General features: G+C 43.5%; 1 protein-coding gene and 1 long non-coding RNA gene across 12 annotated transcripts in view; one reads left to right on the top strand and one right to left on the bottom strand.

The window, feature by feature from the left end:
* Positions 1-372: 372 nt before the first annotated feature.
* The window catches only part of TFAP2B (transcription factor AP-2 beta), a 29,652-nt gene continuing 6,134 nt past the window's right edge, over positions 373-23,890 (bottom strand). For 5 of the 9 annotated variants that reach the window (XM_082732184.1, XM_082732186.1, XM_082732191.1 and 2 more), the window contains 6 exons: positions 19,922-19,982; positions 12,105-12,324; positions 10,311-10,429; positions 7,960-8,101; positions 4,709-4,968; positions 373-3,671 (listed from right to left, as the gene is read on the bottom strand). In XM_082732184.1, coding sequence (XP_082588310.1) covers positions 3,610-3,671; positions 4,709-4,968; positions 7,960-8,101; positions 10,311-10,429; positions 12,105-12,324; positions 19,922-19,982 — 864 coding nt within the window. In that variant the 3' untranslated portion in view covers positions 373-3,609. Of the gene's footprint in view, positions 4,969-7,959; positions 8,102-10,310; positions 10,430-12,104; positions 12,325-19,921; positions 19,983-23,890 lie in introns of all 9 variants that reach the window. The other 4 variants (XM_082732187.1, XM_082732189.1, XM_082732185.1 and 1 more) reach the window with 2 other exon arrangements.
* On the top strand, positions 12,547-14,292 carry LOC309865637. 3 transcript variants are annotated; one of them, XR_014312212.1, is made up of 4 exons: positions 12,547-13,226; positions 13,330-13,399; positions 13,476-13,655; positions 13,773-14,292. It is a non-coding gene; the product is annotated as an uncharacterized lncRNA (long non-coding RNA). The 3 variants fall into 3 exon arrangements; XR_014312213.1 differs by having other exon boundaries at positions 13,476-13,839; positions 13,996-14,292; XR_014312214.1 differs by having other exon boundaries at positions 13,476-14,292.

Genomic DNA, 23,890 nt, shown 5'->3' with positions numbered 1-23,890 from the left:
CAGAGCCCTTTAGTTACTGAGACACAGAGCCTTTAGTTACCTGGGAAGTGAATTTGACACCTCATTTTTTTTTTAAAAGGGCAAAAATAAACCAAGAGATGCAGTGAACATGAGCTTTTATTACAAATCTAGTTAGAAATAGGAGAGAAGAGGTCAACTTGGAATTAAGAAAATAAAAAAACACCTCCTAGTGAAAACAAAAGTATCTTTTCTTCTAAGAAACAAAATTTATTGTGTTTATGCTGTAATGAAAACATTGCCTGCGTTTCGGGGAGAGAAGACAAAAAGAAAAAAAATTCTTGGCTATACTTTTTTTCTGTCTGTGGAATTAAACAATGTCCATATTCAAGAAACTGAAGATGAAAACACAACAAAAACACAACAGTCTTTTTATTTGTGTAAATCAGATCAACACTGGACAATAAACCAATTTCTACCCATTACCATAACAGCTTGTCTATAAAGAACAGAAAAATTCAGATAGGATTCTACCTAAGGTCAAGCGTTGTTTTTTTTTTTTTTCTCATTTTTTTTTTAACCACCCATTCACAGAGGTATAGATTCACAGATAAATAATCCCAAACTACTTGCCATATTTACACATTCCCATTAAATTAAGCATAAATAAATATATACAAACTTAACATGGATACCCTCCAGAACTCTTCTTCAGAAGAGTCAATAGATTGATACTTCTCGATTGTGTGGCAAAAACAATATTAGTGGATTAGAGACAAACTCAACAGTGGAGTCAATTTTGGCATTTAAAGAATAGTGTTCATTCCACTTTTTGAAAGAAAAGAAAAATGAATTTTGATATTTTGATATCTCTTCTTACTCTTCTTTCTTTCTTTTCCTTTCTTTTTTTCTTTCTTTCTCTTTTTAACCCCGATAATTTAACATATATTGGCACAGGAGGGGAAACACTATTTGGGCTCTTGAGGCAACATCAGATGGTTTAAGGTTATTATTTCCTTTCCACATAATGTATTACGCATACAGGAGATCAGATGTGATGACAAATTCTCTATAAACACTCTAAGTAGGAAGGAGTTGCCCTTTTAAGTAAGGCTTTGTACCAGAGGAACAGTGTGTAGATAAGTCCGGGACTTCAGGTTTTCCAAAGTTTTCATAGGATATGAAATAATTGCTTGAGAGAAAGCGGTTCCCTTGGCCAAAGAAAATAAAACAGCCAGGTCTTTGAAAGCCTCCTCGGTTCTTTATGGGGGTGTGGAGAAAGCTAAGGATGTGGAGCCAGAGACAAGGAAAGAAAAATGCAAGATAATTTTTGTGCTGGGAGTGGTGAGAGAAAGTTAGTTTCCCAGTTTGGGGGAGAAATTAAAAGATCATTTTGATGGTGGAAACTTCTCCCCCGGAGATCTGCTCCGTCTTCCCCACCCCACCCCCCAAGCCCATAATACCTGTAGGAGGAGTCAGGGTTGGACAGAGAATGGTCAGGAGACCTTTGGAACCTCCAAAGGGAACTTGGAAAGTGGAAAGTGTGAAGGCAGCGTTGCCACATCCTGACTCCGTTTTTCTATCTTTAGCTCTTTTCGTTTGGGAGTGCGCATTCGGGAGGGGGCACGCGGCACGGATAAAATGTCTGCAGAGTGCAGGGAGGAGGAAAAGCCGCAACTCACCTGTTTGGTTTGAAAACAAAACTCAAAAGGGCTTGTTTTAAACGTTTCCCTTGACTTAAAAGGCAAACTCTTGCGTTAATCCTACTGTTTATTGATTTATGGGCCCAAGGAAACCAAATCTTTTAATAACTCAATTATCAGATAAACGTAGCGGGCCTGGCTAACGAAAGCAAAGGGGGTGGGGGTCGTACAGAGTAGGAGAAGTGAGGGAGAGGGGAGGCAGTGGGCTCTCTCCACGCGGGGTTGGGGGTAGGCAGGGGAAACGCGCAAGGGGCTCTACTTAACGCGGGCGCGGGAGGCACGCTCGAATCAGGGCGAAGGACGGTGAAGAGAGCCTGCATAGCCACATAGGACAATTCGTACCCCATCACCCGCCTTTAGGAACGTGAGGAGGGAGCGTTTTCGCCCTGCCAAAGGCTGGGGAAGCTTCCGATTCCACCGGACATTTCTAGGCTACTTGCCCTCCGGGAGCAGGCGCCCGGAGCGGCCGCTGGTGGTAAAGGGCACAGGCAGCGCAGAGACCCCTCCCCGCCTGCAGCCCGCGTGGCGCCACCCCATTACCTACTGGAGAATGGGGCTTTCTCGTTCGCCTTAGCCCTTAGGGTGAGACCTAGTGCGAAAAGGGCCCGCGCGGCCCGAGGCCCCTGCAGCGGCTGATGCTATGTCCTCAACACGACTGGGCGCGAGTGGCCCACACGCTCTCAGGACCTGCACAGTAAGAGCAAGGCGCGTCCATCGCGTCTCTCGAACGTCACACGCGTGGGGCGCGTTGCCCTGCAAGGAAAGGAGACGATGGTTTTCAATGTGGTTTCTCCCGGCCTTGTGCAATCAGAATACATACAATGCAAGCGGCCAGGCCCTCCGACAGAGGCGCAGGCTTCTGAGCTGGGGAGAAATGGAGTGTGTACACTCTCCATAAGGTTTAGTTCCCAACCTTTGTATTTAACCTCGTCTTGGGCTGAGCCCTGCACACCCAGATGTTCCCAAAGGAGCTAGCGGTAGATGGGCTGGAATGTGACATAAACTGTTGCTTGGACCTTCCTGGTGACCTGAAACCAGCTCCCTAACTCCCTCCCCCATAAAAGTGTCAGCGCAAAGCTCCCAGCAGGTGCCTAAACCCCAATCCTCCAACCTCCCCCCAAAGCCAAAGCCCATGGGGCAGCAGAACTGAGAGTCCCCGTGGTTCCTACGTGTAAATCCTGCAGAACAGACATCTGGATCTTTATCTTTCAGGGGTGTTGCAAAGATCCTAAGGTCTAGTTTGTATAAAGAGGCACATGTATCAACACTAAGTTTAGAGACCACTGACGGTGGATTTCCCCACTGCTTTGGGGAGGGTGGCGACAACAGGTTCCAGATCTTATTTCATAATAATGCTCAGATGAAGCCCAAGAAAGTAGAGCTGCCAGAATGAGAGACATTAAATGCAGGAAACTTTATCCACTGGGAATAGTCTCAGTGTATACAGACAGCAAAATTCAAAGCTGAAATACATCTCCTTTCACTCTGCATTCATTATTTTGCCATTATATGCCAAAAGTACGCATCTGGGAGGGGGGAGTGTCTCATTCATAAAGCATCTTGTAAGAAAGCAATTGTGGCTGAAACACGAAAGCTTGCAGCACCCTCCTACCCACAACCACTGGAAAAGCTGCTTCTTTATGCGCTTGAATAGCAATCACCAAAGAGCCCAAGGAAATGGAATCTATTTCAAAAGCAGGGCAATATTGCTAAAATATTGGGCTCCAAGAACCCTTACTCTTCTCCCCTAAAATTCATTTTTCAACTCCCCCTCCCCTGAAATTCCGTGTTGAGGTATCTGTTAGCAACTAGACTCAAAGCAACTTCAATCTCTTATTGGCCACTTTCTAAATTATTCCCTTTGAGCTTCTTTAAAGAAGTGCACCTGCAGAATTCTGACACACAGGCTTTGATTAAAAAGGGATCGGATTTTTTTTTTCTCTGTACCTTATAGATTGTGTAGGAAGCCCAAGTCCTCTTTGAAGAAGCTCATAAACCATGCGGGCAAAGCTTTGGAAAACAGAAGAGAATGAAATGGTACATACCCCTTCGAAGGAATTACATACTAATCAACGTATTCATATTGTGCTTTTTTTTTTTTTTTTTTTTTTTTTACTATGGTTCTTAAAATTGGTAGATGACACAAATAAAACAAATGCAAGATTCTCTGTATGCAGATGCTGGCCAGGCTGGGAATTAGTAACATTTCTGAAAGGAACTGATGATGAGTCTGAATCAACTTAATCTGGATTTTCCTCAGCCGCAGAAGCCTCTGCTCCGCTGGCTGGAGCCCCGCCGGCACCACCGAGGGCCTCCCTCCCCGCCCGCCCTCACCCTCCCAAGGGTGCCAACAGCCCGGGAGCTGGGCGCCGGTGAGTTAAGAACGCAGGGTAGGGTGGGGGCAGGGTACCAAGGGGACTGAAACACAAGGCAAAGGGGCTAACCACACTCATTTTCATCCCGGAAAATTCCTGTGACCGCTTGAGGGAGGGAGGGCGGGCAATGTAGAAAAGAGTGGCTGGGAGAGGGGTGAGGTGAGGTGAAAGGGTGGGGACTGCGAGTTTCCTAAAAAAATATTAAAAATTAAAAAGTTCGTGCGTCTCAGTCAACCAACTCTCAAAGCACTGACACCAACGTTTCTCCGATTTTCTTCCAATAAGTTAGCGTTTTCTCATGTTTAGTCTTATGTTTATTTTCCAAAGGGGGAAAATCATGGTTTTCTTTTATTATCAGTATTACTAAGCTTGAAAGAACTGAAGTGGAAAATCCAGACGTTTGTCTCCAAGTGTATCTTGAAATAGACACTGAGAACCGATATTGTTGCTCCGTTGTACGCCTCAGTTTAAGTTATTTAGCTCTTTTTTTAAAAATTTGATTGTATGTGTATTCTACCTAATATAATTCTTCCAAGCCAATCCAACATTTTAAAGCTAAAGTTAAATTTTTTGTTTTCCTTTTGTATTTAAAACATTTTTCTTTCTTTCTTTTTTTTTTTTTTTTAATTTTTCATTTCCTGTGTTTCTCCTCCTTGTCGCCAGTTTTACTACCTGGGCCTTCCCCAGACGTGTGCCTGTTAGTGGTGGTGTTGTTCAAGAACATCTTGTCCATGCCTTTGAGCGCCTCGGTGAGATAGTTCTGCAGGGCCGTGAGTGCGGCGCAAATGGCCGGGGCGCCGAAGCCGTGCGTGATGAGGCTGAAGTGCGTGAGGCAGCTCTGGATCCCGGGCTCCAGGATGGGGCTAGGCCTGCTGTTCCCGATTGGCGTCCGGTCCTGCGCCAGAAGATCCGTAAATTCTTTACAGAGTTGCCTGCGAAGAAGGGAAAGGAATGGGGGGGGGGGAATCACTCAGTGTCGTTGTCATTGGCATTAGAAAGGAGACACTCATACAAGCCCAGAGGCGCCCGGTCACCATAGAGCCGGAGAGCGAGGCTAATGTGGACGATTCCGCTCTGTTTCCCTTCCCAGCGCTCTCCCTTCTGGAGCAGCTGGGACTAGAAGGAAAGCGGGGGTGGGGAAGTTATGCACCCCTTCTATCCCAAAGCCTTGCCTTTTTTTTTCCCCTCAAATCCAATCTTTCCCCCCATCGTTCCAGGACCCCTTAAAGTCTGCGTGGGAAATCCGCTAGGCTTTAGCATTTGGTTTTGAATATTCAGTAATTTTTGGCTCTTACCTGGCAGTTTTGTAAAAAAAACAAAACCAAAACCAAAACCCTTCCCCCTTCTCTCCTCTGCCTCGCTAACCTCTTGGTGATCAGACTCAAAAAGCCCTGAAAGATTTAAGCCCCTGAGCCACAAGCCTGTCCCTGGCACAGAAGCAGATTGCCGGAGACTTGCATGGCCCAGGGCATGCAACTGTTTATTCCAGGAGAGAATGCTGATTCCATAAAGCAAAAATCTGTTTACCTGTAGTATTTGGGGAGGAAGATATGTTTCCCCCCTTCTTCCCCTTTTCACCCTTTCTTTTAAGCACAGGCTACTGAAAATCATTGTACAACAGGATTGTTGTCAATATAAAAGGATCCCTACATTGTTTTAAAAAGGAAAACAAAAAGCCTTAACCATCTACAAGTAGATGGTTAAGACACGGGAAGGTAGATATTTATTTGTTGAAGGTTTTTAGTTCCTCAAGGCAACTACAATTTAGAGGAATCTTTCAGCCTTAGAAATCCTGCGTGCCTAAGTATGAATTGAGTTTATTTGAGAAATTTTTAATATAGGAGGTGGACAAGAGGGTTAATATAGGAGGGTTTTAGCTCAGAAGGTCCAATGGCTTGGCTCTGCTACCAGTCAGAGGAATGACATCCTAAAGGCCATAGCCTTTCACAGACTGGCAGACATCTCCTGTCAGTCTGTTTCCACTGGTGGTGGGGGGGGGGGGGGGCAGGGGGGTGGTGAGAAAGAAAAACTACAGAGTTCCAGTCCCAACCCCTCCACTCTCTTCATGGCCTGACATTTGGGGACATGTGGAGCCTGGACAACAGGTAAACAAGGCAGGTAACTACAGGCCCATATGAGTGACCCTGGGGCATCCTTTGCCAGGGAGATTACTCCCAGGAAGAGTAATGGCTGAAGGAGACCTAGAATACATCCCCCACTCCCACCTGCAGCAAGAGAAAGGGTTTTGGTTTTAAGACTGGCGGGTAGAGAATCCTAACAGACACCCTCTCTCTCCCCTCTGTCGACCTCTCTATTGGTTTCTCAACTTGAAATGCACACCTACATCCTTTCAACCAGGAAAAGATAGGTAAGGGTTCTATCTATCTAAATAGGGCAGCTCTTAAGCCAGGGGTACTTTGGAATCACCTGCAGGGCTCAAATGCGCATATCCATGCCTCTGCCCCCTGATTCCAATTCAGGGAGCTTGGGGCTAGGTCCACAAATAAATACCTTGGAAAAGCTCCCCAGATGATTCTGATACTCACCCCAGGTTAAGAATTGGTGTTCTAAGTGAAGTTACAGGATTTCAAGAGGTGATGAGGTGGGGGAAGTTACAAGCATTCCTTAGGGAAATCCTATTACCTGATTTATACACTTTAGTTTTATTTTTTCCCCAAAGTACATTTACTCTTTTATGAAGCACCAACAGTTCCCTGACCATCAGAGAGAGAGGCAAGGGGCAGAAGGGCAATAGATCTATTACATTGCTAGTTGGTGCATCAGAAGGAAACCTTCCAAAAAAGAGGATGGGTGCCAGGTTTTGATCGTTGGAAGAGATGGTTAAGGAAGTCTTTCTTAAGTTTGTACTCATTACCAAAGTGCCAAAAAGGAAATTCTGAACTGGGGAGAACAAATGCTTGGAGTCAAACATTCTAAATCTTCAAAGCCCAAAGCAGGGTCTGTAAGCAATTAAAGTTCTGGGACATTAATATTTTTTGACCCTGCGGAAAGGGGCAATCAAATTCCAATCACGTCTCAAAAACATCTGGACAAATTTGAGCAAATGATTTTTCAGCCTTCCATATATTTCTTTAAATTACGCTGTCAACGGAACAAACCGCGTCCTCCAGCACTAAATAAATGAGCGCTGCTGTTTGGGCCGAGCCTGCGAGAGAAACGTGCGGGTGCACGCAGCGCCGCCCACTGCAGGCCTGAGCCGGCCATAAAACACCAACAATATGACACCGAAGCCAAAGACAGGAGTAAATCAAATAAATAGAAAACCCACTGTAAAAGTTCAAATGAGCTCTAGACCTAAATTTAGCCAGAGATTTACTGTTTTCCCCTCTGGAGTTGTAGTAAATTTTGCGTCTGTGGAAGATGCCAAACAGCAACGTTGGAAAGAGAATAATTAGAGCTGTGGGTAGAGATGGGTACACATGGGTGACATAAAGACACCCGGAGCATGCATACAACAGAGAGAGGTGAAACCTGGCAGAAATGGGCACCTAGGGATCCGGGGAAGAACTCGAACAAGGACCAACCCAGAGAAAGTCTGCCTCGTCTCCCCAGGGTTGGGGAGAACTGTAAAAAGCCTGGATTCATATTAATAAAGCCATTCTCCCCCCAAAACTTGGTAATAGAGCAGACCCAGACAAACCCATAGCCCATAATCAAGCTGGGTTGGGGAAGAGGGAGGAGAGAGGAGAGAGAGGACAGCAGGGTGGAGCCCGGAGAGCTCCTTGCCAGCAATCCACAGGCTGCAAAAGCTACTTCTACCACTGAGCTGCTTCCCAGCTCCACCAGTGGGGGCTGCATTGCCTCCCGAGCACTGCCCCCCTCCTCTTGGCCATGGCCCCCTACCCCAGGAGTTGATGAGGTGATGCAGCAGGATGGGAGGGCTCAGGGTTTGGGACACTCACTTGGTAGCCAGCAGCATATTCTTTCGGGAATGCAGGTCACTGGGGTCGGTGTGCTGCCGGTTCAAATACTCTGAAACAGCTTTAGCAGGAAACTCCGTTTCACAAATATACCCAAAATCCCGAGCTAAGTGAACAGCTTCTCCTGAAAAGACAGCAGCAGAGGTAATAATCAGTCCCTATTTCCTAATCATCCCAGGCCAAGAGATCCTTCCTGGTCCACTGCTGGTATTTACAAAAGAGACCAGCTGTTGGGGGCAAAAGCAAAGGTGAGACTGAAGTCCAAATAAAAATGACTCTCAGGCCATAAAGTAGATGGAAGAAACTTTGCTCCTGCTGCTCCATCAGCCTCTCCTTGATGATCTTTTCAGCCAAGTCCTAGCTAGACATCCCTGGAATAGCTTGGGGCTTCCTACACCCCATGCTTTCTCTTAAGGGAAAGATGGGCAGATATGTTCAGGAGTCACCTTACAATTGCATCTAGACAGTTGGCTGGATATTGGAGCCAGATTTTCCTCCTCCTTTTAAAAGCACCTGTTACACCTGCTTTAAATAAAATTTAAAGGTATTCCTATCTTTTGTATTATCTTTCATATCTTCCTATAACTGCACTAGGACAAAACCCCCCTCTTGTTAATAATTAATATACATATAACCATAATTCCTGTGTTTACATGCCCACATATATTAAAGAACATATGTAAAACATATATGGAATAAGTGTTTCTGTCCAGCAATGAAGTATTCATTCTTTGTCAGTTCCCTGATAGGTTTCAGGTTTCTCCTTAGAGGGTCCTGTCATCGTTTTCCTACTTAAGGACTTCCCACTGCACAAGATGACACAGCAGCTACAGAAAACCTGGACACCTGAGAGATTCCTCAGCTAATGTGGAAGTCCCTTTCAAATAAAGCATTATTACCCTTTAACGCACAGCCTTAGGTGTTCAAGGGATGATACCAAACATGAAAAGGAGATATGTTGAATTATCCTATAGTTACCATATTTTTAAGGGGCATGGTTTACTTTTAATCATCATCATTATAGTAACAAAAAAAAAAAAAAAAGACTTCAGGCATGATGCTTACAATGATCCAAATCCATAAAACTGAAAACTGCCAAATGAATATTGGAATTTCAGTAGTTTTCCTGTCTTGTCCCTTCTCCACCCAAATTCACATCTTGGATAGAGATCACCTTGACTGCTTTTACAAAATAAGGACAGTGATATTAGTAATTCCCTGAAGGGCAAAAAACGACCTCCCACCCCACCCCACCCCACTGCCAGGGGCTGAGTCAACTGCTAATAAGTGTAAGGAAATTTGGTGACTGCTGCCCCTTGAGGGTAAGTTTGGGCCAATTTTGCCTTAAAGATGGCAAAGTGCAACGCCTATGAATGTGATGACTTTATGGTTGTTACTTGCATGTGCTAAGATCTCCGAAAATCAGTTCCCCACAGGAGTGTCATAATATCACATCCATAAAAACAGAAAGAAAAAAAAAAAAAACAAGACCAACATGTTAGACTCTAGAGAAAATTCTACTTCCTTCATTAGGACCATCTGGCTGTATTTCCTATCCCTTCCCCATCCTGCAAATTAACTGCAGATCCTCTTGTTCTCAACTGTGTAGAAGATCCTGTTTATTATATACCATAAATATCATCCCCAACCCCAAAATGATGAGCAAATTAGAATGTGCTTGTTATAATTATGGGCCTTTAATTCACAATCAATGAATCTACACAGTAGGTCCTATGTGATTTCCCTCCTTGTTTCCTCACCACCACCCTCAATCCCATTTTTTTCCTAGGCCTCATTGGCTTCACTAAGCCAATTTCATCAATAACAAGTCCCAGGTAATCAGTAGGAGATAGGACCCTGGGAGTGGTATGAGATGGAAAATAACCATAGGGGTCATGAATGCAATAATAGTTTGATAAACTGACAATGTGTTTTCTACTACTGACGATTCAGAGGTAGAACCTGGGAAGGAGAGAGGTCTAGAATGCATTGCTGCTTCCAGAGTTACCTTGCAAGAGTTCATGCAGAGGGGTTTCACACACTGCATCCTGCACCTGATGGCAGAGGTGACCCCTGCACTGCTTTAGCGCCTGGACCTGAGCACTCTTCAGAGCTTAGGGACCCTCACACATGTCCCTTGGCCTCTCTGCAATTGCCAGCTCCCTCTAAGTAAAAGGACCTTTGAACTTCTCTCAGGCAGCCGCTTGACATCCAACTCATAAGGGCACAACAATCGCAATGATTTCCAGTTAATCATGAAACGTGTAAAATGTCAGCCTTCAGCCAACAGTTAAACTCAGCCACTTCGTGAAATGGCCACACGTCTTGCTTACCTTCCACCAGGGAGGTCAGTAACGTGACATTTGCTGCTTTGCGCCTGCCCGCGGGTAAATTCAAACCGATTTTTTCTAGCCTTTCTCGCAAAGATCTCCCCCCATTTTTCGATTTGGCTCTGAAATTGCAAGAATTAACATTCTGATTAACCTCAGAGTGTTCCTGAAACAAAGTTTAGATTTAGCAATCTAAAGCCCAGTGGAGCTTGAAGAGGTTTTAACTCGAGGTTAGCACATTTTCCCCCTTTCCTTTTGGTTATTTGCTGATAGTTTGCTGAGGTTTGCTTAATTTCTGCAATACAGAGCATTAAAAAAAAAAAAAAAAGAGTTGTTTTCTTTTCTTTTCTTTTTTTATCTCGTGAGAGAAAAAAAAAAAAAAAAGATACCAGATGGGAATAATCAGGGTTTAGGTTGTGGGTCCAGAAAAGGTAGAAGTTGCATAGGCAACACACAAGCTCTTTTCCTTGTAATGGAGCCAGTTAGGTGAACATAAACTGGGCAAGCACAACCTTGCTGAAAAGAAGGAAAGAACTGGGTGGTTCAGAGAGAAGGCACTAACTAGCTGAAACAGGTGGGGTTTTCCAGGAAGGAAGGGGTCAAGAGTCAATATAAAATGGAGTTGGGTTAAAAGGGGAAGGAAGACTGAAACATGAAACCAACACGATGATGATAATCGCAGTAACTGTTAAACTAACACTTTAGGGAGTTTAGTTATGCGATAAGCACTGTATATTGATTATCTCACTTAATCTCATAGCAAGTTTTATACACACATGCTCAATGCCCAGGGGTGATTGAAAGAAACTTCCACACTCTGGGGCTCAAAGGGCTCACTTCAAGAGAGCAGAGCAAGAGGATTCAAAGTGAGAAAAATCCATGAGTCACACATTTACTTCTTCCCCAAATTCTCCCTCTATGTGTTAAATTCTGGGCAAAAATACAAGAAAAAATACCAGTTACTCTGACCTCTCTTGTGGTACTCTTCACACAGCCACTTTCAGGAAAGAAAGGGACTTTCAACTCCCCAAAGAGGCTAACTTGAAAAGTTCATCTCCTACAGTGTTACCTTCATATTAGAGACATTACCAAATTGCCCTTCGACCAGGCACAGGCAGAAATTCCAGGGGAAGGCTGTAAATCTGAAGATAAAAGCCATCTCTTCCCGCATTTTCCCAAAGGAGTCTATGGAGTGTCTTCTTCCCATATTAAGGAGCACTTGAATGCCCCCAAGAAATAACTATTCCTATTTCATTGTTATTATTGGTGGTGTTCTTACTGAAGACAGGAGGTCGCAAATCTAGCATGGAATTTTTCAAACTGCAGGGAACAATGAATGCCTCAGTGGGCAGTGACCAATTTAGTCGGCGGCCAACCGTATTTTAAAACAAAACAGAGCAATATTACAGTATATTACTGGTACAAAGCAGGTTACTCCATGAAACGTCTGTTTTAGATAAGTGTGTAGGTTCTGAGTCTCACTCAGGCTACAGAATGCCCTCCAAGTGTCCCGGGGAGAAAAAGAGCCGGGCACCAGGCACAGGGCAGGGAGAGAGGGAGGTTCCCAGCACTGACAACAGCGGGAGAGCGAGCGGCGCGTGCTTGCGGCGCGTGGGTCCCAGGGCGGCGGCGTCTGCGCGCGCGGCCCCCAGCACGTGGCGGCCGTGGCTCTCCGCACGCGCAGCGCCGGGGCCGCGCGCTGGACGCCCGGTTGCTAGGCAACTGCGTGCGGCTATCTGCTGGTTTCCGGGAGAGCCCTCTCCCTTCACCCCGTAATAACCGGTTTGGGGGTTTTACCTTCTGAGGACGCCACCGAGGAGAGACGCGTTGAGGCATTCGGGGGGCGAAAGCCGTCTCTGAACTTCCCCCACAGTTACTTTGTACTTTGAAGTTGAACTGAGCAGAGACAGACGGCCGGGGACCGAGCAAAAGACCTCGCCGGTATTGACGGACATGCCTCCCAGGAAGCCATCTTTATTCATCATCAGAGAAGTCACAGATTTGGGAGGAACCGGAACTAGAGAGAGAGGGAAAAAAATGCCATAAAGGTGACCGGGTTTCGATCCTGGTGACCGGCTGATAGAATGTGTCGGTGCGTGCGCAGGGGCAAGGCCACCGGACAGGCGCCAAGTGGAAAGCTGGAGGAGGAAGTGTTTGTTCCAGTGGGGCTGCCGTGCGTTCAGAGCACTGTGTACAAACAAATGGAAAAGCCATCACTCCTCTGGAAACTTACCCCATGTGTGTAGACCTCTGCGTGTCGCTTGCCACAGTCCCGCTCACTATATAAATCAAGAAAACTCACGGCCTAGAGTGTGGATTGCGCTGCGAAACCCGGCGAATCCTATTCCATCCTGTGCTAGCTTGTGACCTGAGACATCTCAGTGAACCTTTCTGACTCTCAGATTCCTCCAGGGTCTCCTAAGGCTAATAACCACATTTGGTGCTGAAGTCTGAAAGTGATTATACTATAAGTGATATAAAATGGTAATATCGGTGTTCTTTATGGGAACCCCTCCCTCCTTTCCTATTGGACCCATTTATGTGGTCATCACTGGAGAGCACTGGAGAGTGGGCCCTATCAGAGACACTGTGCTCAAGAACAGCCACGTAATAATACCATTACGCTTGGGCTCAAAGGAGATGCTCATTGCTCCAAAGTGGATCTCATTCTTCCCTACATCTTAACAATACATTCATTTAGAAGTGAACCCAAATGCTCCTCTCCAGTGAAAGCAATTCCACAGTGACATGAATTTTGTTTACAAATTAACTAAAGCGCCGGCTGGTGATTGGAGCAGTTATGATTTACAACAGGTGCCCTGATCAATCAACCAATCACTCTAATTCATGTGAGCGGAGGTCTTGCCTTGCCCCAGTTGTTTCATTTCGGCAAGTAATTGATAACAAACCGCACTCAAGGTATGTTTTATGCAGAAGTTAATAAGAGCTGACAGCTGGTTGCCACTGCTACCCAGGCTCATTCAGTCTCTCCAGCCTGTATGTCTGTTTAATTGTGTTTCAGTGTCATCTGTACCTCAGGAAGAGGCGGGGCTCAGTAGAACCAGAAGGCTGGGAATGAGGAACAATGAATGGTCAGTGTCCCAGTTCTTGCTGGCCATCTTACTCCGTCAGAGTTCTACACAACTGAAGCCCATTTTCTTTCTGCAGGTTCTAGAAGCCACAGGGCAGGTGACTTTTCCTGACTTGCCCTGCCATACACCTGAGCTACTTCCAGTGGGATGTGAAGCTCCCAGATCTTCAAACAGTATTTGTTGAACATGCATCTGGCATGAAAAAGGTTTCCACTCCTTCTTTTTAATAAACACAATGTCTCATCCTATAATCCTGGTAGGGGAAAGATAAGCTCTTTCCACCATCTCAAGCCTAGAATACTATATATCAAACAAATTGTACAACCTCCCTTGTACAGAACAGAATAACCAACACTGAATATTTTTGTGACAGCTTATTCTCTTTACTCAAATTCTGCCAATCAGACCTCTATGATTGTCTAGAGACTTCTGAAAACCAGGTAGGTCCCAAATTTCTTATTTATTAGGAATTGCATTTGGCCCTTTAGAAACATTTTGTGGAAAAGGATTTTCCTAGGAGAATGGATGGGGGTCCTGGAACATTCCCCTTTGCTACTACTTAGTACACATTTTGGTAAATCTGGATCTGTCTACAGAGTCCAAAGCCTTGTCTCAGGGCAGGTGAATGATGTTAGGTAATAGAGTGGATCTTCTGCACAGCTGTGATGGTGGTGGGGTGCTACAGAGGGTGCTTTCTTCTTTCTGATTCCCCTCATCATACTCTCATCAGTGAAGCTGTTTCCCATTTGAGAGTGAGCCAATGAAAAGTCCAAGAGCAAGTATTAATTAAATTTGAGTAAAATATGGAGTTAAAGTTATTTAAAAGCGAGTGATTTGGGTGGGAACACCCTGTTATTTAATTCTCTTACACAACATCTACATCTGTTTTGATCTGTCTTATTCTTTGCAATACTCTCAATTTTCATCTTTCAGATTCATATTCAAAAACTCTAAGCAAATAATTTATGATCACAGGAATTAACATCAGATAATCTTGGAGAAACTTTTCCCCAAAATACAGATGATGGCCTTTTGTAATTTTAACATGGTTAGAACTATAGAAATAAATTGCACAAAAATCTACCTTCGACACTCAGCAATGTTTTTATATTTAATATTTAATTCTATTAAATATTTTTTAGAAAGAATATTTTAACAATAAAGAACCTCGCTAAGCTGAACATAGTAAGTTCAGTTCTGATTTCCCATATTGGACAACCAAATATCTCCTTAGGTTTGTAATTTATCTGCTTCTGAGAGTCCCAGTTGTCAAATCTCTTGAAGAACCAGGCCTTTAGAGACACTTTATAACCTGCCCTCTAATTTCACTATTGTTAATTGCCTGATTTACCTGACAAGAGCCATTTCCTATGGGGAATGTATATTGTTCCCTCCTGTGGGCTGTACCTTTCACAAATGCATTATCACTTAAATATCACAAATCCAGTTAGCTTCTGTCAGCACACCACTGTCTTCTTTTGTTGTTGTTGTTTTCCCCCCAAAGAGGCAAAGTGTTGGAGCAGACATGCTTCATATATTTCCATTTTCTTAATTTAAGTATAAATCATGTTCCTACCCTCTACCCTCTCATCTTCAGGTTCTAACCCTCTTCTACTCTGGCCTTAAACCTAGACCCTAGACTAGGTCTAGGTAGAATAGATCCTACCCATTTCTTGTCCTAACTTTCCTTAAAATCCCTAGCACTATTATCTACCTTCCCTTCCACTCTCACACCTGCTTAGCTCAGCTGATTAACCCCATATTTTATTCTCTTTGTCTTTTCCCTTCTGCTTTCCTCCAGCTTATCAATAAACCCAGAAAGCAACAGGGCCCGGTTGATTTGTTAGTAATTATGAGCACACTGTTCCTGCTCAGGGAACCCAGAGATGACTAAGATAGGTTTAAAGCGACAGCAGGAAATGGTAAGGAAATGGAGCATAGCAAAACTCAGCGTGAAGCTTTCAGTTCTTTACATGTTTACAATTTTCTGTGCATATATTAAAACCGGTGGTTTTTTTTCCCCCCTGTTTGGTTCTCCATTGCATATTATGACCAACTCCTGGATGTTACATCCACAAAACTTGCTCCCCTCTTTTTTTTTTTTTTTCCTTGCATTATATTGGGGAGAAGAAGAAAGGTTTAAAACTGATCAATGTTTCATTACAGTGACTGGAATTTTATATAAGAGAGAAGAAGAAAGACTGATTAGAGAAAGTATTATTCATTAGTGGACTACAGAGAGCCAAATGGTTAATAGACCAGCACTTAATCTGTATTCTTTAAACAAGTATGAAATTGGAGCCTTGATATCTTTGTATTTGATTGCAAACAGACCTCCTATGGCTCTGATTTTCTGGTGTCGAGGAAGGGAATAAATGAACCCATTTAATAGATTCAAGGATAAGTTCCCCCTGAAAGATACTCAGACTTAAATATATCTGCTACACCAGGAAGCTACCAAGAGGTTGAACATTGCTTGAAATAATTACTTCTCACCAGCAGAACATCCCCTTCCTTTATACTTGCATTGTTTCTAATCTACCTGAGGGCTAAATGTTATTTCACATGGATATATAGCACATCTATAAATGTGAGCACCAAATTCCTGGAAAGAAAAATAAGAGGATTCTTACAAAGAAAGCTAGAATATAAAGAACTACAAACATCCAGGGTTAACATCCCTCTAGGGACAAAGTCTAAGAGTCTAGAAACTGAATTGGGTCCCATCACTTACTCTGTGTGTGGGACCTTGAGAAAGTCATTTATCTTCTGTCTCAGTTTTTTCACTGGGAGTGGAAGGGGGTGGGATTTGGAGAAGAGTGACTAACCTTTCCAACTTTGAAATTCTGTGAACTCTGATTACTCCCTGGGTGGCTGGAATGTATCTTAGAATCTCCAGTTGAATAAATACCTGTTGGGATCCAAGTCAGCCCTGGAAATGCGAACCTCTTCCTTTGAGGGGAAACTCATACCTTTTCAGAGGCTCTGACACACTCTTGGTGCTTTTTACCTTCTAGGTCAGAAGGAAGAATCCTAACATTGCAATGAAATTGGCAATTTCTTCATAACCCCTTACCCGCCCCAAAGAAAATCCACACTAACCAAAGTGTTTATATGGGGAAGGGGCCAGAACTAACGGGAAAAAAGTGGGAGAGAACTGAGGTTGAACTGAAACTAACCAAACAGGATATCCCTAAGACCAATCAAAATGCCCCACAGTCACATTTGAACCTTGGATTCCAGCCATGCAAGCCTTTCCAAGAAATCCCAGTGTATTTTCTGCTCTCTAAGGTGTCAAGCCGATTGCATATTAGCCTCTGATTTGCACCGAAAACTTTTTCTTAAAGCCTAGGTGAGCCTTTTTTAAATTTAAGCTATAGGATGGTGGCAGTGATCATTTGTATCAGTTGGGCACTAACCTGCCCCCTCCCCAGCCCAGATTCCTAATCTTAATGGAACTGAGAGTTAAGAATGATTTTTTAATGTCTCGTTGGATTTTTAGACTGTTAATGTACCGAATCCTTCTCATTATTACTTTATTGATTGCTCATTGACCAGCCCCCTTCAAATCGTATTAACCACCCTCTGCCGGTTTAGATTAGGAGAGTTTAAAAAGCACCTTTCATTACTCCCTCCACTCCTGCCTTGGAGTTGAGACTCGGCATCTTAATGGGAGCTCTAATGGGGCAGCTAAGAGGAGAGGGGCCACGGTCCCTGCCGATTGCATTAATAGCTCAAAGGGGGCCAATACAGAAAATTAGCCATAAACGAGCTCTGGAGATCTTCAAATGAAAGAGCCATTTATCACGCTGGCTACCTTCACTCCACTCGTTTGCTCTCTCTACTGGGAACAACTCATTTCCTCTTAACTAAATTACTTCAGAAATGTCAGCTAAGCCCAGATAGCAAACATAACAAGAGAGCTAGCTTATAATCTATGGGTTGATATCAACACGGGTGAAAAATTGGACTGGTTAAATTTTAGGAGGGGGCCCTTCAATATTTAGAGTGAGAGACATAAAGATATATATCCTTTATGCCCAAGTCTTCTGGCTTCAGTATACATAATGGCAGAGACATCCGAACCTGGATCAGTGGCTGCACTTTTATTAACGAGGCAGACTTTTTAAAATCTCTCTACAAAACATAATTTTTTTTAAAAAATCGCTCTAAAAGCCCAGTAGAACATAAATAAAGTAACCAAGTCCCTTGCTAGTTGTTGAAATTAAGAAAATTTAGTTCAGAAACTTAATTACCTCCTATTTTTATGAAAGTAATCTCTGGGAGAGATCCCTTAAAGGGGAAGGGAGGGGACGAAGATGAGAGACCAGAGGGCCAGGAAGCAAGTGAATCCATACCCTTAAGTGGTTCATAGTTATCTAGAACAGTAAATCAACCACTTATTCCTATTTTACCTCTCTAAATATAAACATATATATTGGAGCCTCTCTAAATATAAACATATATTAGGATCTTTTCTTCATGTAATAAAGCAAATACCTGAAATATTAAATAATGGAGTTAACCTAACACTTCATATTCATACCTTGCCCTCTAACTCAATAAAGTGACTGGGATGCCACTTAGTTGTTTAAAGCTGCACAAAGTCTTTTTTAAAAAGGCTTTCAGAGCCAGAAAAAGTACTCCATGTCTTCAAAATAGAACCAGCAACTTCAGTCAATATTCTCCTTTTCTTATTACCGTAGATACCCTTCTACATAGGTAATCACATTTTGCTGACAAACATTTACAAGCCCTGAAACCCAAGCATCCCACATCTAAGAACATTTTCAGCTCCGTTTTGTTAAGCAAGCTAAGTTCCAAATATTTTTATTGGCCTGCCTATTAATAACATTTCTGATTGGTCATCTGTTGGGCATGCCCCACTGACAGCCCAAATGTTGTTTCTAGGATACAGAACCCTAAGATAAGGGGTTCAAGACTTCCGTGAAAAGGGAGGGGGAGCTGAAACAAAAAAGCCAATGGAGAAGTGCCTCCCCACCCTCCCCTACTCACCCCCATCAACCAGCAATTAACCAAAAGAGAAGGACCCCAGAGGAAATGGTGAAAGTGAGTTGTCAGCACAGTTGCAAATCTAAGCACCAAGACTGGGTGTCTGAGCAAACCCAAAAGCTGGCATTAAAAACTGGAGTGATACTATCTAAAATAATAATAATAATAATAATAATAATAATAAATAAAATAAAAAATGAAATGATACTATCTAAAGAAGAGAGGGAGGGATGTTTGGAGCAACACTTAAAATAAATAGTTTTGCCCCAAAGCTTACTATTTCTTCTTCAGGATATTACATTCCAAAGCCAAATGGCATTATTCCAAGTACAGCTCTCCCCCTCCCATCCTCCACCTCTTAAAGCCACTTTTTCTGTCTGTAGAAAAGAAGATAATTTAGAATACCTAACCCTGTTTGGAATTCTGACTTCACAGCGCTCCTACTGTAACAGCTTGACTTTGGGTTACTTTCCAAAGCACTTTTTCTTCAATTATTTTTGTGAGTGTTATGTGGCTCAAATTAATCATAAATGACTGAAACTAGAGATTGTTGACACCAAATATAAGGACGGGCCTTTTTCCAGAATCGATAAGCAAGGGTTACAGTAGTTAAAATTTTATCTCCAAATACCAGTTCTTGTGATAATTAAAGATTGCACTGTTTACACATTCAGAGTCCTAAATAGTGGCATGTGAGTGACATTCGGGCCTTTCGGCAGCCACACTAATCGCCAGGCATTCTCTCAGTGACTGTCAGAAGAGAGGGGGAAAAATTAAGCAGCTGCAATACGCCCGAAATGAGTTATTGTAATTACATTTAATTAGTTTAATTAGTTAATTATTTTGCTTACAGCTGTACAAGAGACTGCAAACATTTGTTAATATCACATGCCCTTTAACAGTATGGGGTGATTCCACAGTCACACTAAATCATGAATGCATATGTAGAAAGATTTAGGAATGGGCATAGGCTGTCTCAACGTCTTAGGATGTGCATATTTAGCAACACATTTGGCACAATTTTTAAAAACATAATAAGAAACAACTCCTAAAACACAGGGAACTGGAAACAGAATTACCACACACACACACCCCAAATACAAAAACAAGAAGAGGAACTATCTCAACAACTTTGGGTTTAGCCCAGCAAATTCCAGTTATCAATGAAATAATTATAGCACATTTTTGAAAGCAGTGTTTCCTAGTCAATTTCATACATGATGGTAGTTCAGTTATTTAAGATACATCTAGAATTGCTACCAAATGTACCCTGAGAAAAATACCAATAGTCTCTGTCCCTCTGTGTCTTATCTGGGCTTCTGCCTTTGGTTACCCCACCCCCAAATTTCCTTCTTCCAGGCATGCCTTTTTCATCTGGACAGTCCCTGTCCTATGACTGTGAACAAACATTTCTGTCTTCTAAAATAACTAACCCCCCCAAAGTGAAAACACATAAAGACATGACTGCACAGGAAAACTTTGCTTACTTTTGGGAGGGATAATCCATACCTTTTTTTATGACAGACTGGTCCAATAGATTCATGCCGCTGTTATTGGCATCTTCAACTGACTGTGAATATAAAAACATCACTATTCAAATTGACTGGATATTAAAGAATTGCACACATAAATCATGTCATTCCAAACTGGAGTTTCTGTTATTTCCATTTATATTAATTCACAAAGGGAGGTTTTATTATTATCATTATTACCTCCAAATCAACATGGAAATGAAATTCACCCAAATTATAAATTCTTCCAATGGAAGCAGAGGAAAAAGGAAACTGGGAGAGACATCTGGGATGCAGTATTGGTTTAGTTATTATATTAAACATAGATGTTACACAGACATATAAAATTTTATATTATTTGCTCTTATGAATTGTGAAAATTTGGCAATAGCTGAAAGATTTTCACCAATATTAGTAAGAATAATTTCTGTTTTCAATTTTATCCCAGCACATCTTAACCCTAGAGTCATTTTACAAATACATAATAGTTTACATTATGGGATTTTAATTAAAGTCTGAGCAATTTGGAATGGAATGCAAACAGCAACACATAGGAACACGTTTGCAAGCTGGCAGGACCGCACACCCATGCAGTCCATACACGTCCTTGTGTGCTATGAATTTCCTGCTGCATGATAATCCCTGAGAGGAACCTGCACAATTTGTTCCCCACCCCCATCCTGCTGCTGCTATTTCCCAGCAAGAAACACACCTGTTAGGAGGGAAGTAACTACAGGCACACAGATACAGAGACTCAGATCCTCCCAGGCAGCACTTAGGTAATAATGGCAAAGAGCATTCGTCTTCTGTGCCACAGTCTTATCCTAAAAAAGGGAAGTTTCAACCCTGGGTGTTGGCAGCACTTCTGAGGGGAAACAGCTGTTGGAATGAGTTTCTTTTCTTTCTCCCTTTTTCTCTTTCTCTCTTTCTTTCTTTGGAATGAGTTTCTTACTGTCAGGATGCACAAGAACAGAGTTCTGGCTGTGTATCCCAGAGCATCCAAAACTCCCTCCTCCAATTCCCAAAGAAAAATAAATACTAGGTCTTTCTAAAATGTACTGCTGCTTTCCCTGATTCTTAGAAACCTAAGTTTGGACCAGTTTGTCACCCACTCTACAGAGAAGTAAAAAGCAAAGGGCTTGAGAGTGAAGCTATGTTTTCACAGCACCTTCCACCCACTCACGCTGCATCCCCAGACAGGGCGTGTGTTCATCACAAGGAGGAGACTGTCTACCCCAAACAAGCAGCACATTAGAAATGAGATGATCTAATCGCGAAGGGAGCATGTTAATTTGTTTCTTTTCGTTTTTAATAGTCACTCTTCAGTTGTCGGAAAGGTGAGGAAAATTGTTATTCTCTGTAAGAACCGTTTTCCATGTTGCAACATGCCATGTACATATTAAGAAATAGTAAAAACTTCTTTAAAAAATACTTCATATAACTTGTTTGAAACTCCTCAGGAGACCCTGCCACACACACACACACACACACACACACGCCCGCGCGCGCGTGGGCACACACACAAACCATTCACACCTTGCTATGCTCACGTGTCTACAATGCGAGGTATCCACTCAAGACAAAAATAATCGCCTGTGTCTGGGGGCGGGCTGACCAGGGATCTCAGAGGCCAGGACCCAGGTGCCCCCACACCTCACCCTCACATCGATACGTAAATATGTATATACGCCTCATCAGCGACGTGGGGTAGTTGTGGTAGTTAATGAGAAGGCTCTTGTCTGATTTTCTATCTAATTACGGCCGCCTGCTGGGTTTTTGTACAGGATATTCACGCAGCATGCTGGCGCTTAATCGTCACAGGGAGGATCGTAAAGATTTAATTAGGACTGCATGCGGAAGCGCAGAAAAACAACTCAGACTCGTAATTACTAGACTTCTTTAGTTAAAAGTGATACCAAGGGTTGCTTTAAGACACTAGAGTGTGTTTGAGAGAGAGAGAGTGTGTGTGTGTGTGTGTGTGTGTGTGGTGGATTTGACAACATCCTGATATGTTTATACTCAGGGGTAGTAGAGGTGAGGGAGGTTAGAGAGCAAAGACGGGAGAGAAGAGGCGTTCACGACAACTGAACTCCAAGCTAGGTGTCATCTCACTCCACCTTCCTTTCTGATGCTGTTTTTCTGAGTTTTTAACACTGCACCCCCTAACATACATACATACAATGGGTGAAATGTAGCATACCCAGAATCCAAACAGCGATTTGCTAGTTTAATAGCCCCTGCGAGTAAATTGAAATAGAAATTGACAGGGTTTTATAGTTTCGTTTAAAAAATATTAGAAGCATTTGGTTAATTATCTCCCGTCCTTCTCTTCTCTCACGGTCGGGGCGGTGGCCCTCTGCGTGTGTGTCCGGGTCACCCAACACACCCCCACACCAAGCCTCGGCCAGGTGAGTACCCCTCGCTGTGAAGCCCAATGGCCCAGCAGCGCCCTGGGGATCTGTCTGGTCTGCGGCTGGGGGCAGGGGTGGGGGGGGCGGGGGATGGTGGTGGGGGGTTGGATCCGGAACACAGAACAGGTTCTTGAGATCCAACTGTGACTGAAGTCCAGGCCGAGGCATTCTCTGGTCCCTTCTTAAAGACTGGTCGGGCGCAGCCAACCCAATCTGTTGCTGCAGGAAATGGCGAGATCCCCACAGACTCTTGTAACTTCAGCTCCCCCCACCTTGCCCCCGTGCGCTCCAGATCCCTAATTCGGAAGTGGGTCCTCCAAGATGGAGCAGATGGGGCACAGCCTCTGCACTCGGGGCTCTGGTCCTAGGTACATCTTCTACCCTTTCTTCGTCACCTGTCCCGTGTCACGTCAAGCACACCCAGGCCTCGGAAGGCCCGTCATGGCCACGGAAGCAGAGATCGTCCCTGCTGCCTGGGACAGGCGTGGGGGTGTCCCCCCCCCAAGCCCCCTGCACTGAGGGTCGTCCAGATAAAGTCCGGCGAACCACCCCACCTCGCCAGAGGAGCAGCTGCGAAGCTTCTGCTGGAGGAACCCGGCAGAGGTGTGTAGGTGGGGAGCACGCGTGGGCCAGGGCCTGCGCCTTCTCTCCTCCCGGCTCTCTGCACCTCGCAGTCCGAGTTCCGACGCAACAACTCAGCCTGCCGCGCGACGCCTGGACGAGGCTGTTCTCCCCAACACACACTGAACTGCTCTTGTTCTCTGGTCCTCTGCATTTGGCCAAACACTCAAAACCCCTCACTATTATGTCTTTAAAAACTAATCTAAACTTAAACTAAACTAAAACTAAAGAACTGTATTCCCTCTTTTAGGGCAATTCCTGGGTTCAGTTGACTAAGTCACTCGGCTGCGGGGTGATGGTGACGCGGCTAGTGTGTTGGCATTGCCAACAGCATTGGTGATAAGTTGATCCACTTTCACTATCTGGCACTTTGAGCGCACCCAGGAAGGTTAATTTAAGAACTTACCCCCCCCCCCCTGGCGAAAACACACTCATTACCCCAGTACATTTTTTAAAAAGCTATTAAATATTTCTTTCTTGTATGGTATTCCAAAAAAAGCAATCCCTCCAGACGGGGATAATAAAGCTTGATTAAACCAACAGAACTATCATTCTTATTACTATGGGCAAATCCAACCACAAATCAGGTGATTCCATCATTTTTGGAAATAATAAATAACTGAATTTCCTCTAAAACAATAAACCATCATTAACTACACACAGGCAACATTTGATGCTGTCACCACATTTTAACTGTTCGAAATACATTCTTTTAAAAGTAAGGTAAAAAAGGACTCAAGTACTCTTTTTTCTTCCCCATTTCATTTTTCTTTGCTTTAGAGGTATGTCTAAAATGATGCATAATATACACAACTATGCCAATGAGACCCAAGTGTCAAATACCTCTCAACCATATTTATCTTTTTTGCAGACTATTTAAATTAGAAAGCAAAGAGAGACCTGCTCAGAATCATCCAGACACTTTTTAGAAATCA

The sequence above is a fragment of the Mustela nivalis genome (genome assembly GCF_964662115.1).
Source record: "Mustela nivalis genome assembly, chromosome: 5".
Taxonomy (NCBI): Eukaryota; Metazoa; Chordata; class Mammalia; order Carnivora; family Mustelidae; genus Mustela; species Mustela nivalis.
Note: the sequence above shows the minus strand (reverse complement) of the source record. Positions and strands in the feature narration are given on the sequence as shown.